This window comes from Mastigoproctus giganteus, chromosome 12, assembly GCF_048544385.1.
Source record: "Mastigoproctus giganteus isolate SK-2022 chromosome 12, ASM4854438v1, whole genome shotgun sequence".
In the NCBI taxonomy this organism is placed as follows: domain Eukaryota; kingdom Metazoa; phylum Arthropoda; class Arachnida; order Uropygi; family Thelyphonidae; genus Mastigoproctus; species Mastigoproctus giganteus.
This window is the reverse complement of record NC_143586.1, coordinates 34,820,858-34,834,608: the sequence shown is the minus strand read 5'-3', so window position 1 is coordinate 34,834,608 and position 13,751 is coordinate 34,820,858. Positions and strand designations below refer to the sequence as shown.

The following is a 13,751-nucleotide window of genomic DNA, read 5'->3' as shown; positions in this document are numbered from 1 at the left end:
GCCCAACCTCAGAGGCCTTTTTCAGGACACTTTCCTGATTTATGTCGATAAGTTCGCCTTCACTAAATTCCTTTGGCTGCATATCTAGAGTCTCTCGAATGGCGGCAGTGTCAACATTCCACAGTCGGCTATTTCTTCTATAATTCATTTACATTTGATTCAAATCCTGTGCAAATTAGCATTAGCATTAGCATTAGTAGAGGCATTTGATGCAAGAAAGCAAGCTTATGCAGCATCAGCCAAAAAAAAAAAACCCACTTCCACTTCACCCCTCTGTTCGTTCAAAATACCTGTCCAGCTGAGCCTTAAACTTATTTAGGCTATCAACCTCCACCACAAGGGATGGCAGTCTGTTCCACCAACCAACCACCCGCTGGCTAAAGGCAAATTTCCGCACGTCTATCCTACATCTGTCTTTCCTCAATTTGAATTTATGCCCTCTCAGGTGATTATTCTGAGCTAGAGGAAGAATCCCATCAGCATTGAGCATGCTTAAACCATTCAAGGCTTTATACACCTCTATCAGATCACCTCGCTGGTGCCTAGTCTCCAGACACTGTAATTTGCAAAACTTAAGCCGTTCTTCGTAAGAGCACCCCTTTGTTCCATTCACTAATCTTGTTGCCCTTCTCTGTACTCGTTCCAGCAGCTCTACATCCTTCTTGAAATGAGGCCTCCAGACCTGTATACAGTACTCTAGGTGTGGCCTGACCATCGCCTTATACAATGGAATAATCACCTCCTTATCCCTGCTGGAAAAATTCCTGTATATCATTGACAATACTCCTTGAGCTACTCTTGCAGCCCATCTGCACTGCTCAGAGAACTTCATATCTGCCTGCACAACCACCCCCAAGTCCCTTTCATACTCTACCACTGTCAGTGTTGTACCACAGAGTTGATACGTTGCTCTGGGGTTGCTGTTTCCCATGTGTAGTACTTTACATTTGTCAATGTTAAACTTCATTTGCCACCTCTCAGCCCATCTGCTCAACCTTTCCAGATCCTGTTGCAGCAGCATAGTGAGTAGTGTCCTTGACAACCCTGCCAACCTTTGTATCGTCTGCAAACTTGGACATTAATCCCGATATACCATCATCAATATCATTTATAAATACAGAAAACAATAATGGACCCAACACTGAGCCCTGAGGGACTCCACTAATAACATCAGTCCACGATGAGCAGTGTCCATTGATTACCACTCTCTGTCTTCTCCCCCTCAACCACCCCTTTATCCATAGCAGTAATTTGCCTCCAATGTCACACTGCTCCAATTTGTGTAGCAGTCTTCCATGTGCAACAGTATCAAAAGCCTTTCTAAGATCCAAGTATATAATATCAAAGTTATTCCCTGCATCCAGTTCTTTTGTGACTGCATCATAGTATCCAATCAAGTTGGTCAGGCAAGACTTCCCCTTAACAAAACCATGCTGTGTCTGAGCTATAACTGAAGTCTTGTCTAAATGATCCTGCAGTGCTTCTTTAACCAGTGCCTCCATTAATTTTCCTGGAACAGAAGTTAAGCTCACAGGTCTATAATTACTTGTGTCAGCCTTTGATCCTCCTTTGTGAATTGGGGTCACATTTGCACATTTCCAGTCTATGGGTACCTCCCCTGAGTCCAAGGAAGCTCTCATAATTATGGCTAAGGGTTTGCTTACTTCCTTTGCTGCCTCCTTTAATATAACTGGATAGATCCCATCCACCCCGGGTGCCTTTCTTGTGTTTATCTTCAACAGTTTCTCCTCCACTTTACTCCCAGTTATTTCAAGATTCTGTAACTTACTGCTAGAGTTGAATACACCTCTGGCATTCCCCTCGCTGAATAACTCCTCATGTGTGAATGTCGATGCAAAATATTCATTTAGTTTGTTAGCTACCTGAGCAGGATCATCAACACTTGACCCATCAATATCAAGAGGACCAATCTGATTCATCCCTCTCCTTCTAGAGTTTACATAAGTAAAGAACTCTTTGCTGTTTTTCTTTGCATCCCTTGCCAAGGATTTCTCGTAATCTGCCTTCGCCTGCCTAACCTCCTTTGTAACTTGGTTGCATATCAACTTGTATCTATCATAGGCTTCTGTGTCATGTGTTAATTTGTAAGTATCCCATGCATTTTTCTTCTCTGCCATATGCCTCATTAGTTCATCTGACATCCATTTTGGCCTAAACCTTGAACAATATTTCTTAGTTGGTATGTAAAGCCTAGTAGCTTCCAAGATAAGTTCTTTGAATGCTTCCCATTTTGAATTTGCTGTTGGTAACATCATCAGTTGGTCCCACTGTATAGAATTTAAATACTGTCTCAGTCCATCGTCGTCGCCTTTACGGAAGCAATAACCCTTCCCTTTACCCCTAATGGTAGTTACCTCTTTGAGTAAATCCCACTTCAGCACACTGTGATCACTGCCACCTAGTGGTTCATTTATCTGCAGATTCTTAATGCATGAAGAATCACTGCTGATAATCAAATCAAGAATATTGCTCCCTCTAGTTGCCTCCCGAACATGCTGATGTAGAAAACAATCATCCAATAAATCCACAAAAGCCCTGCTAGTGTGTGAGTATCCAGCCCCCAAATTCCAGTCAATATCTGGGAAATTAAAATCTCCCATTATAAGACACTCTGATTTACTGGCCCATTCTATTTCCCTGTACAGTTCCTTATTATACTCATCAGAGTCATTAGGCCTATAGCACACTCCTACTCTCAATTTTGATCTCCCAATGTTTATGTCACACCAAACTGACTCCACACTGCACTGTCCAGCGATGTCGACTGGCTTCACTTCCTTGGTTTTTATGTGTTTCTTAACTAATAGCATAACACCTCCCCCCTTCCTATCCTGTCTATCCTTTCTGTAGACGTTGTACTCCCCAAATTGCAGTTCCGCATCCCTTATATCTGTGTGACACCACGTCTCTGATATCCCAACAATATCTGCCTTCGATGTTTTGAGCAATACCTCAAATTCATCAAATTTATTTACTAAACTCCTAGCATTGGTGTACACGCAAGTATACCTGCACCTGTTTCTATTCTTAGCTACCCTAACACAACCCATGTGTTTACTTGTACCACAATGGCTCCCAGCAGTCTCTGAAATACCATGCATCTTGTTTTTCAGGCTTCTGCTCATTCTAATAGAAGCAGTGCAAGAATCTCTTTCACCTCTGCCAGTGGCTACTGTCAATCTATTGGTCTTTGTCTCCCCCCAAGCTAGCAGTTTTCCGACCCACCTAACACTGCCTCGACAGCATCAGCAAAAATTCTTGCACCCTTTCTATTTAAGTGTATCCCATCCCTGTAGAAGCAATCTCTCCTGTTAACAAGTACAGTCCAGGCTGAAAAAAATTCTACCCCTTGAGCCTTGCACAATCTTTCCAGGGCCGAATTGATCGACAAGGCTCTCATCGTATACTCCCTCCTATCGTGTCTGGGCAGAATTGCAGACACTTTCAAATTCAACCCTAATTCTCGGCTTTTGTTCAACAGTGACCTGTACTTGTTAAGTAATTCTGCCGGTCTCCTACTCTTAATATTATTAGTGCCAACGTGTACAACTATATCACCTTTTGTGCCCTTAAAAGATGATATTCGCTCTACAACGTCATCAACCTTTGCCCCTGGCAGACATACCCTGGTCCTGTTCCACCTATCTTTTTTACAAAGCATGTTCCCCGTTTCCCTGACAATAGAGTCACCAACAACTACTAGTTCCTTCGGGACCAGCGCATTCTGCCTTGGGGGTTGTCTCTGTGTCACGCGATGCCCAAGTGCAAGCTCTGGCGTTGATGTGGGCAGCTGAGAGCTTGATGGGCCCCTCAATTTAGTTTCTTCGAGGGCATCCACCCTGTCCTTCAAGCTCTCATATAGGCCCAAAAGAACGCCGAGTTGTTGCCTGATATCGATACACTCCTTGCATCGCGCACACACAAAGACATCCCCCTTGGCAGTATCATGTCCCGTACCCGATTGCTCTGCAAACATCAAGCAAACAGTGCATTTTATAAGGCTGTGAGTCAGAGGACAACTGCCCCCCTCAGTTCTGCTCTGAGCCACAGCACTTCCATTAGCTTGAGCCTTTTGCTTTGCTGCTCTGGTCTGAGTCATGATTCTATTAATTTATTAATTAATTATGTTATGTTATTAATTATATTACGTTTGTAATCTAAGTCGTTATATGTATTTATTTAAACGTACAATTTAACTGCTAACGAAGTTCAACTAACGCTATCTAGTACGGTATATAACATACGGTATATCTAGTACGGTATCACAATGGCGGGAAAATTAATAACGGTAGCGGTAGTTACGAACACGTGGAAACCCTTACCGATACTTTTACAAGGCCGAGTAAAGAATAAATACACCAAATTAATCAAAAAATCACAAAATAATGTTATACTACTAAATTTAAATCAAAAGTTTTAGAAAAATAATAATTTCAAATCAATAAATAAGAAAAATCCACTTAGCGGCTTGGAACACGACCGTCACTAGTGGCCTCGTCAGCAGACTCGATAACTTTGCACAGTGCAGTAAATGTTTCTGACATACTGCACACGCTAAAGAAATTGCATGATCTCCAGTTGTAGCGTCAATAGCCTGTCCGAAAGTCCGTCTAAGACAATAGGCTTTAAAAGTTGAAATAACTCCTTGGTCCATTGGGTGGATTAATGAAGTTGTATTTGGTGGTAAAAAGCAAATTTTCACATTTTCATTCAAGTCACCAAGAGAATCAGGGTGGCCTGGAGCATTATCCAACAGTAGTAATGCTTCAAAAGTTAAATTATTTTGCCTACAGTATATCTCTACCACTGAACAAAAATATGCTTGAAACCAGTTTTTGTTATTGTAACCCATGACCTTTATATGCATGCCAAATGACTAGTAGAGATGCTTTGTTATGATCTGGGATTCTCAAACTGATGGATAAGCATAGATTTTAATTTAAAGTCACCTTCTGACCTTCTGCGTTGGCCCCTAATAAAAGAGTTAATCTATCTTTAACTCCTTTGTGGCCACTTCGCTATACTACGTCTTTCGTCACATGAGTTCTTGATGGGATTGCCTTCCAAAAAAAGACCTATCTCATTAATATTAAATATTTGATGATCATCATAACCAATCTTGGAATCTGGGTGCAAATTTCACACCAGCAAGCTTATCTGTGCTAGCAGCTTCACCAGATAGCTTAACATTAATCAATTCACGCCGACTTCTGCAATGACGAAACCAGTCTTTACTGGCAGTAAAAGGTTTTTCTTCAGTCTCCTTGTAATTACCGTTTTATTTCAATGCAACAACTAACTTCAACGCTTTGGCCTGACTGATAGCAAAACTGATTGGGATTTTGTTTTATTACAGTCTTTATTCCAAAGTAGAAGCAAACGCTTCAGATCAACCATAAGCGGCATTCTGTTCCTAGTGCAATTTAAACTAAAATATGGTAAAGCAACTTTGTTTTTTATATTCATCAGACTTTTTCAATATTGTTTGTACTGTAGCTTCACACAGGCTTAGGTCTCATCCTATCTTCACTTTGCTGTCACCATTTTCAAATCTTCTAACCACATCCAATTTCACTTCCGACATTATCACTTTTCATTTCTTTGCTGCCCTTTCACTTTTGTTGGCCAATTTCCTCTTTCAATTATCCAATTTTGTAAAATTGTCACATGGGTTATCACTGGAAGACAAGGAGGCAACACAACTACACACTTTGCTGTCTGTGCATGAAATGAATCAGATGCACAGTGACCAATCACCAACAGACTTTGAAAGAAGTAATGTGATTGGTCACTGATCACGCTGCACATCTGTGTTATTTAGTGTTTTGTGGACTGAAGAGCTAGCAACGAAGTTTGTACTTTATGCAATTACTCACAGTTAATATACTGTGGTAACTGAAATTCGTGAATATCGGAAACGTGCAAAGTGAGTTGTCTGTGTGTGTGTGTGTGTGTGTGTATATACAGGGTGATTCACTACCAGTGCGACAAACTTGCAGGAGGTGTAGGGGGCACAAAGACGAATCAGAATCGCATAGCATTGCAGGGTCCGAAATGCCTTCATCATGCAGTAGAGGACGTTGAATGGGAGGTCGCATGAACAGCGATCCTGCTGGAAGTCAGCATTTGCGAACCGGTTTACGAGGCAGTAGGATGGACGAGTATTCAAACATTGAACTGGCCGACATGCACCTTGCGTACGGAGCTGCGGACTGTAACGGGCGCACCGCTCTCCACTTGTACCAGGAACGTTTCCCGCACAGGCGTGCTCCTCATCATACAATTTTCGCACGTGTGCATAGAAGGTTACATGAGACTGGTTGTTTCACGAGAGGTACCATGAATCGGGAGCAAACGACGAGGATGCCAGACAATGAGGAGAATGTCCTACGTCTTGCAGAAGGCAATCCGAGTACGAGTACTCGAGCGATAGGCCACAACGATTGGGTATTTCCCAATCCACTGTATGAAGGATACTGTCAACAAATCAAATGAGTTCATACCATCTGAAACGCATCCTATCATTGGAGCCTGCGGATTATCCACTCTGGAGGACTTTTGCTACTTGGTTTGTTCAACAGAAACGGTTCGCAAATGCTGACTTCCAGCGGGATCACTGTTCACACGACCCTACTGTTCAACGTCCTCTACCGCATGACAAAGGCATTTCGAACCCTGCAATGCTATGTGATTCCAATTCATCTTTGTGCTCCCTACACCTCCCGCAAGTTGGTCGCACTGGTAGTGAATCGCCCTGTGTGTGTATGTGTATATATATATATATATATATATATATATATATACATACATATATACAGGCAGAACTCGCTTTCCATGATTCCGATATTCATGAATTTCAGTTACCATAGTATATTAACTGTGAGTAATTTCATAAAGTACAAACTTCGTTCCTAACTCTTCAGTCCACAAATCACTAAATAACAGATGTGCAGCATGATCAGTGACCAATCACATTATTTCTTTCAAAATCTGTTGGTGATTGGTCACTGCACATCTGATTCAGTTCATGCACAGACAGCAAAGCGTATAGTTGTGTGTGTGTGTGTGTACGCGCGCGTGCGCGCACACACACACACACACACACACACACACACACACACACACACACACACACACACAGTTGTGCCCCCGTATCCGCTGAACCAGTTACCTGCAGTTAACGACGAAAAAAAAAAAAAAACCACACACGTACTACTCGCGTGTCCAATACGATGCTTCCCTTTATTTTTTACAATGTCACATATGGTTTGGTGACCAACATTATAAGGGTTCTTTAGAGATTTAAAAAAGATGCACCGTTTTCAAAGTTTTGAATAATTTCAAGTTTTTGTTTAATTTGAAAGCACAACTCTTGCATTTTCCCAATTTCTAAACAAAAAATACAAAAAAAAAATAAATAAAATTCCAAAACACAACAAAAATAACAAAACAAAATTTGTCCTTTTGCAGTGCGACAGAACACAACAATAGATGGACGCACAAAATCAAACTTAACATTTCATCTCTCTCTCTCTCTCTCTCTCTCTGGGTTTTTTTGTTTTTTTTCTTTTAGAGGTAGGTGTGAAGACATGGGGGGGGTTTGCAAGATAATAGGCACACTAATCTCACAATGAAGACTTAACGCCACTTCTTGTTGCTTATTTACGACTTGCAAAATATCTGTTTATATATATTCTAGTTATTACTTGGATTTTATGATTTCTGCTAATTTTTTTTTTTTTAAAAGTCTTGAAGTGTCCCAGTTAATCCAATCCTGGTAAATTGAGTCTGTGGTACTTTATTATTGCCGTATATTTAATGTTGGTAATGTCTTACTGTGTGTTTTATTTATCAATTACACTTTATTATATGTATGTATGTATGAACAAGAAAATCACGTTATATATAGCAGGTGTTTGCTCATATCCATGGTTTCAGCCATCCACAGTAGGTCTTGGAACGTATCCCCTGTGGATACGGGAGGGGGAAGGGGTGTCTTACTGTATACAGGAACTCGCCGACTTAAGCAAATTCAACTTTACGTAAGTTTTTGCCAGCCGGTGCAAACTGAAAAAATTATGGAAATGTATTTTGCATCTGTATGGATAAATGGAGGTACAGTAAACCCCTGCTATTCGCGGGGGTTACGTTCCTGAGAAATGCCGCGAATACCAAAAATGCGAATACTGAGTTATGGCTCCCATAGTAATAAAGGGGTTCCGTTCCAAAGTATGAAATATATAAGAAAAACTAGTCTAAAATTTTGTCTATGTATGTATGTATTATATGTACTTTCATAATATGACCATTAGAAATGCAAGCATAAAGCATCGAAATGAAAATAAGAAACAATTTAATATTAAATGTAATATTTATTAGAAATTTCAAACAAATCTTTCAAACAGCGCCTTTGCTAGCAAAAAAAACAAACTTATCCTGCCAGTGCTATCACCAGTTTCGCTAAAGTGTTGATAAAGGAGTTTTGCCCTTTCACGAATGATGAGTGAACTTAACGGAATTTTATTTTGAGTTCAATCTTCTATCCACAGATTTAAAGCTTTTTCCGTTTTTTCTAATTTAACATCACGAGTTACAGAGCAAATTTCTGAAGCAATAAGAGCGTTTTCACGGATGCTACAGCAGATTTTTTCTTCCGATTTTTTGACTGATTGTACCGTTGACTCATTGATTTTATAATGTTTTGCCACTGAAGAGACACCTTCACCATTAGAAATTTTGTCTAATAACTCAATTTTATTTGCAAATGTCATCACCTTCTTTGATCTTTTCACATTTCCTTTGTTATTCGTAGCCATATTTTTGTAAGGGTTAGAAAGAACTTGTCCACAATAAAGTCACTTTCTTCCATTAACACACTCAAAAAAGTCTGTTTTACACTGCGAAACGGTAGATTTATCACTTTTGTAAGCATATCAATTTATAAATTGATATGCTTACAAAATTTATATTTATCAATTTATAAATTGATAAATTTATTCAATTTATAAGAATATAAATTAAAAGCAAACGACGAAACCTTCCATGACAATCGCATAGCACATACTAAACAAGTATTAGCGAGAAACATCCACGCTCACGATTTTGTCACTCCTCTCTCCCCCCACCCACTGAGCGCTGTTTTGACCAGGAAAGATAATTTTAGCCACGTCCATGTTTTTTTATGGCTGAAAATGCTCACGGCGCTTTAAAATTCACATTTTTTTAGATTTTATATTAAATCAGCGACCGCGAAACTGCGAATACAGATACCGCGAATAGCGGGGGTTTACTGTATTGTGAAAATATCATGTTTTATGACATCATAACCCCAATAATGGGGGTTTTATTTTTTTATTTTTTTTTTTTGTAATTTGTTCCAAGTCCTTGGAAAATAAAAATTTTGCTATATTACTATACTAAGCTATTAATCTATCTAAAAGATCATATTTATAATGGAAATTGCACTACACTTTCATCATTATCACATGTTCTGTTATAAGAACCAATTTTGAATGCTTTTGTGATATTTTTCAACGTTTTTTCAAAAACGTTGCTTAAATGGCACATGGAAGAAAATATGCCCATGGCACTTAAAAGGCTTTGAAGGGGTTTGAAAAAGACAAATCATATAAAGAGGTTACAGGTAAGATTGAAAAGGTTGCTGAGCTATTTCAGTTGGAGGTTGTTGCCAAAGACGTGGAGGAGTTAGAGGAAAAAGAATAGGAATTATCTAACGAAGAACTTATTGACTTGCAGGCAGTGATAGTGAAAGAAGAAAATGCTGACGATGCTCAAGATGAACCAAATGAGGAGCCGAGATGCTTTATCACTAAAGAGATGGCAATGGCATTTTGTGAAATTGCATCGGCAATGGCGAGATTTCTGGATCCTGATAGGGAAAGTGTCTTAAAAGTTAACAGAGGAGTGAATGATATGCTTGCTTGCTACAAAGAAATCTACGATGAAAAGAAAAAAGCCACCGTCAAAACATCCAGTAATATGTTCTTTTGTAGGGTTGACCGGCCAACCCCTTCTAAATCTCCACAGCCCCCAACCTCTGCAACTGCGTACTTATCAGCTGGAGAGTTAATTCTGACAATGCTGCTCGAGAGGTAAAACTTTATGCCTGTCTTCTCTCTTTTTTGTAATTTTCAAATTTTTTTTTAAATTGCACGCTTTTGTAATTTTTCCTGCACGAGATAAAAAATTGAATAAATACAATAAATAATTCTATTCAAACGTTCACCGAACATTTCTTTTTTGATTCAATCAATTCAGTGAGCACAGTTGCAAGTGCTGCACAAACATGGGGGAAATTCTGACTTGCTTAAAATCCGACTTACAAGAGTTCCGCGGAATGCAGCCCTTACGTTAATCGGGGAGTGTGTGTGTGTGTGTGTGTGTGTGTGTGTGTGTGTGTGTGTGTGTGTGTGTGTGTGTGTGTGTGTGTGTGTGTGTGTAGAATGTTCACTCAAACTTTTACAGTAAAATTCTGAGAACTTTTTTTGAATGTACCTTGTATTTAGCTGATACAGAAAAAAAGAAATGAATGAGGAACACATTACTTCCATGTGTTTTAAAGTTAATGGTAACATAAGTTTTATTCTTCATGTCACATTAACTCAATACTAATAAGAACCCTTGGAACTTAAGATAACTTAACTGAAAGGATAATGTGGAAATGCACTTACAGTGACATGTTCATAGTCTTGACCAAGTTCTTGAGAGCTAGCCACTACTTCTCTCTCAGCAATCCACTGCAAGAGATCATCAACTTCGCGATTCAGTGAGAACAATTTCAGGGCTTCATCCAATTTGCCTCTGCGTTCAAGAGCCAAATCTTTGAGGCCAGCATACAGTTTATCCACCTGAGATTGTCGAACTGCTATCTGGTCACTAAAAATAAATGTAAAGGGTTTTTTTTGCGTGTTTTTCCTGTTTAAAACATTTTGCAAAAATAAACAAAGACAAGTCATTCAACAAAAACTGTGATTTTGTGAAGAATTGATCTAGAACACCATTATTATATAATGTGCATTTAGAAAATAGTAATCTAGAATTTTTAATATTCTGATAGAATACTGAAATAAAAAAAAAAAAAAACAACAAAAAACATTTTATTGTATTCATTATCTTTGATATGCATATAGTTTCCAATGGTGAGCCCAACCATGGTTCATATATAAATGAACTGGGAATATAAATGAAGTATAAATGAAGCTGGGAAGTGTATACTTGGAAACTACTGCACATAATGATTAACAACTTTCTGTTTTGTAGCACCTCCAGTGATGGAGGTGCTACAAAAGCCTGACTAGCTATTCATACCAGTCAGGCTTTTGATTGGTGTGAAGAGAAGAGAAGAGAAAGCTAATCCCTGATTTTTGACTATTTTAAATAAACATATTCCGTGAGAAGACGAAATCTGATATTTTGCACAAAAGACATTATGTAGGTGGTTAAATGAGAGTGGTTAAAGCTAAGAAAAATACTTTCATGCCATATTAAAAATAACTTTTCTTTTGTCTATGTTATATCAATCGCTAAATGGATTACATATAAATGTAAGTTAGTTCGATCTGGTACTATGTAATAATTAATAAAATTGTTTAATTCTTTAATTTTTTTTTAAATAAAAACATTCAGAAATTTAAACAAAGAACAAAATGTAATGTTGTTCTTTTTTAATTTTAAATTTTATTTAAAATATGTTTTCACTAATAAGCAAGTAAAATTCCCTTAATTTACAGTCTGATGAGCAAGTTAATCTAAACCTGCATACTATGGGTTAGATTTAAAGTACTCTTTTTCCATACACAAAAAAAAAAGGGGCACTAAACTTATAACAATAAGTACTAACTCCTAACATTTATAAGCAACACATTTTCAAATATCTTTCAATAAAGTCAAATTTTAAAAAAATCTTTTATTACCAAATTAAAGATATGAATAATATAAAGGTCAAAAATAAGGTTTCAGTTTAATATTCAGTGGTTAGCTTAGTGGTCACACAAGACCTGACAGCACCCTTTCCAAAATAATTGTGAATTACTGTTGGTTCAATGCTAATGGCTTAAACTTTCAGTACTTTCCTTAATATAGTCAAAAGTTTTATTTGAGTAGTTTTGGAAGTGAACAATTACTGTTTATAATGTCAATAATTGTTTACTGTTTACCTGGAATAATATGTGCAAAGAATATGTCACACCCCCACACAACTATTTACAATTTTGTTTCTATTTCAATGTGCTAGTTTTGGTTATAGCATATTGTAGTCGTCTGTTCACTATCTGTCCACTCTTGGAACTTAATTAGAGCACTCTGCCAGCTAATAGAGGGTGTATATAAAGTCTGGATCAATATAAACTGGTTTCATTTTAAAAAATATATATTTTAATTAATTTATTTTATTATTACTTTTTTTTGCAGCTTGTTCTGCTCACATATGTAATAATTATGCTGTTAAGTTTACAAGAGTACATATAAATTATTCTGTTGTGTGAAAATGAAAAGAGAAAAAAAAAAGCTTCTTGAGAGTTCAATAACAATCTTTCAGAAAAATAATCCTAAACCCTCAATCTACAGTTACCAAAACTTAAATTTAAGGCAATAGGTTCGCTTACTGATAAATCTTGTTCTGGTTATCTCAGTATATCAAAAGAAATTCAGGAAATAATCATGGCAAAGGTTCAAGGACAAACCTTAGAAAAACCAATTTGGTGCACAACTGCTGAATTGAATATTCCAAAAAGTACACTTTATAAAGTATTTCATGCATAAAAACTCCACCATTTCAAACTTCAGCTCTTTCAAAAGAAGAACCAGACAGACAGGCTGAAATGTGCATGTGATTTTCACATAATTGATGAAAATACTGATTTCTTGAACTGAGTATTGTTTTTTGAAGAGGCCAACTTATGTCAATGGAGCAGCAAATAAGCAAAACTGCTATTATTGATTGCAGGAAATCTCCATCAGAAACAAAAAACATGGAGCAGAGAAATTAACAGTTTGGTGAAATATATTTGTTTCTTTAAAAGTATCACAACACCTAGAGTGGCTTAGTTGAACATGCTTGTGGTAGAGAGTTAATTCCTCAATCTGTTAGCTGGAAAGCAAGTCTGACTGGCTTATGAAAGATTATGCATTATGTACTTTCCATTTGACATGTTCGGTGGAAATTATCTTCACTGGATCAACCAAAGAGGAGTGTAAAAGCTCTAAGCTTGCCTGATTTGAATCCCATGGATTCTGCTATATGGGGTTAATTAAAGTCTAAGTATTTATTCTATAAAAATTATGAAAATGAAATGCCTTAAGGATTGAATCATATAGTCACATGAAACTATTGGTTATGACATGCTGTAAAATATTCAGGAAAACATGGATCATTTCCAAACAATATTTTGAAACTGAAAGTGGCTATTGTAAACTGTTTTAAAATAAAAAATGTTTACACTGATTCCACTTTGTGGGATCAATTTGGACACCCTGTGGACAAAGACAACTCTTTGCATTAACAAATGGTAAATCAAAAATAAGTGGCTTATAATAATAATATGTAGAGGAAGGTGGTGGCACACCGAGAATGGCCAAAAGAACAGAAATTTCTGTAAACAAAAGAATCTGTAAAAAATAAATGCAATGGGATACTTTTCCTTCCATGGTATTAGCCCTGGGTTAAACCAAGGTTGCTTGATCATATGGAAATCTTGAGCTTAGGTCACCAG

General features: G+C 37.6%; 1 protein-coding gene across 1 annotated transcript in view; it reads right to left on the bottom strand.

Moving 5' to 3' along the window:
* Window positions 1-13,751, bottom strand: part of LOC150076876 (spectrin beta chain-like) — an 800,006-nt gene that overhangs the window by 269,785 nt on the left and 516,470 nt on the right. Inside the window, exon 33 of the mRNA XM_090386889.1 lies at window positions 10,713-10,917. Coding sequence (XP_090243015.1) covers window positions 10,713-10,917 — 205 coding nt within the window. The remainder of the gene's footprint in view (window positions 1-10,712; window positions 10,918-13,751) is intronic.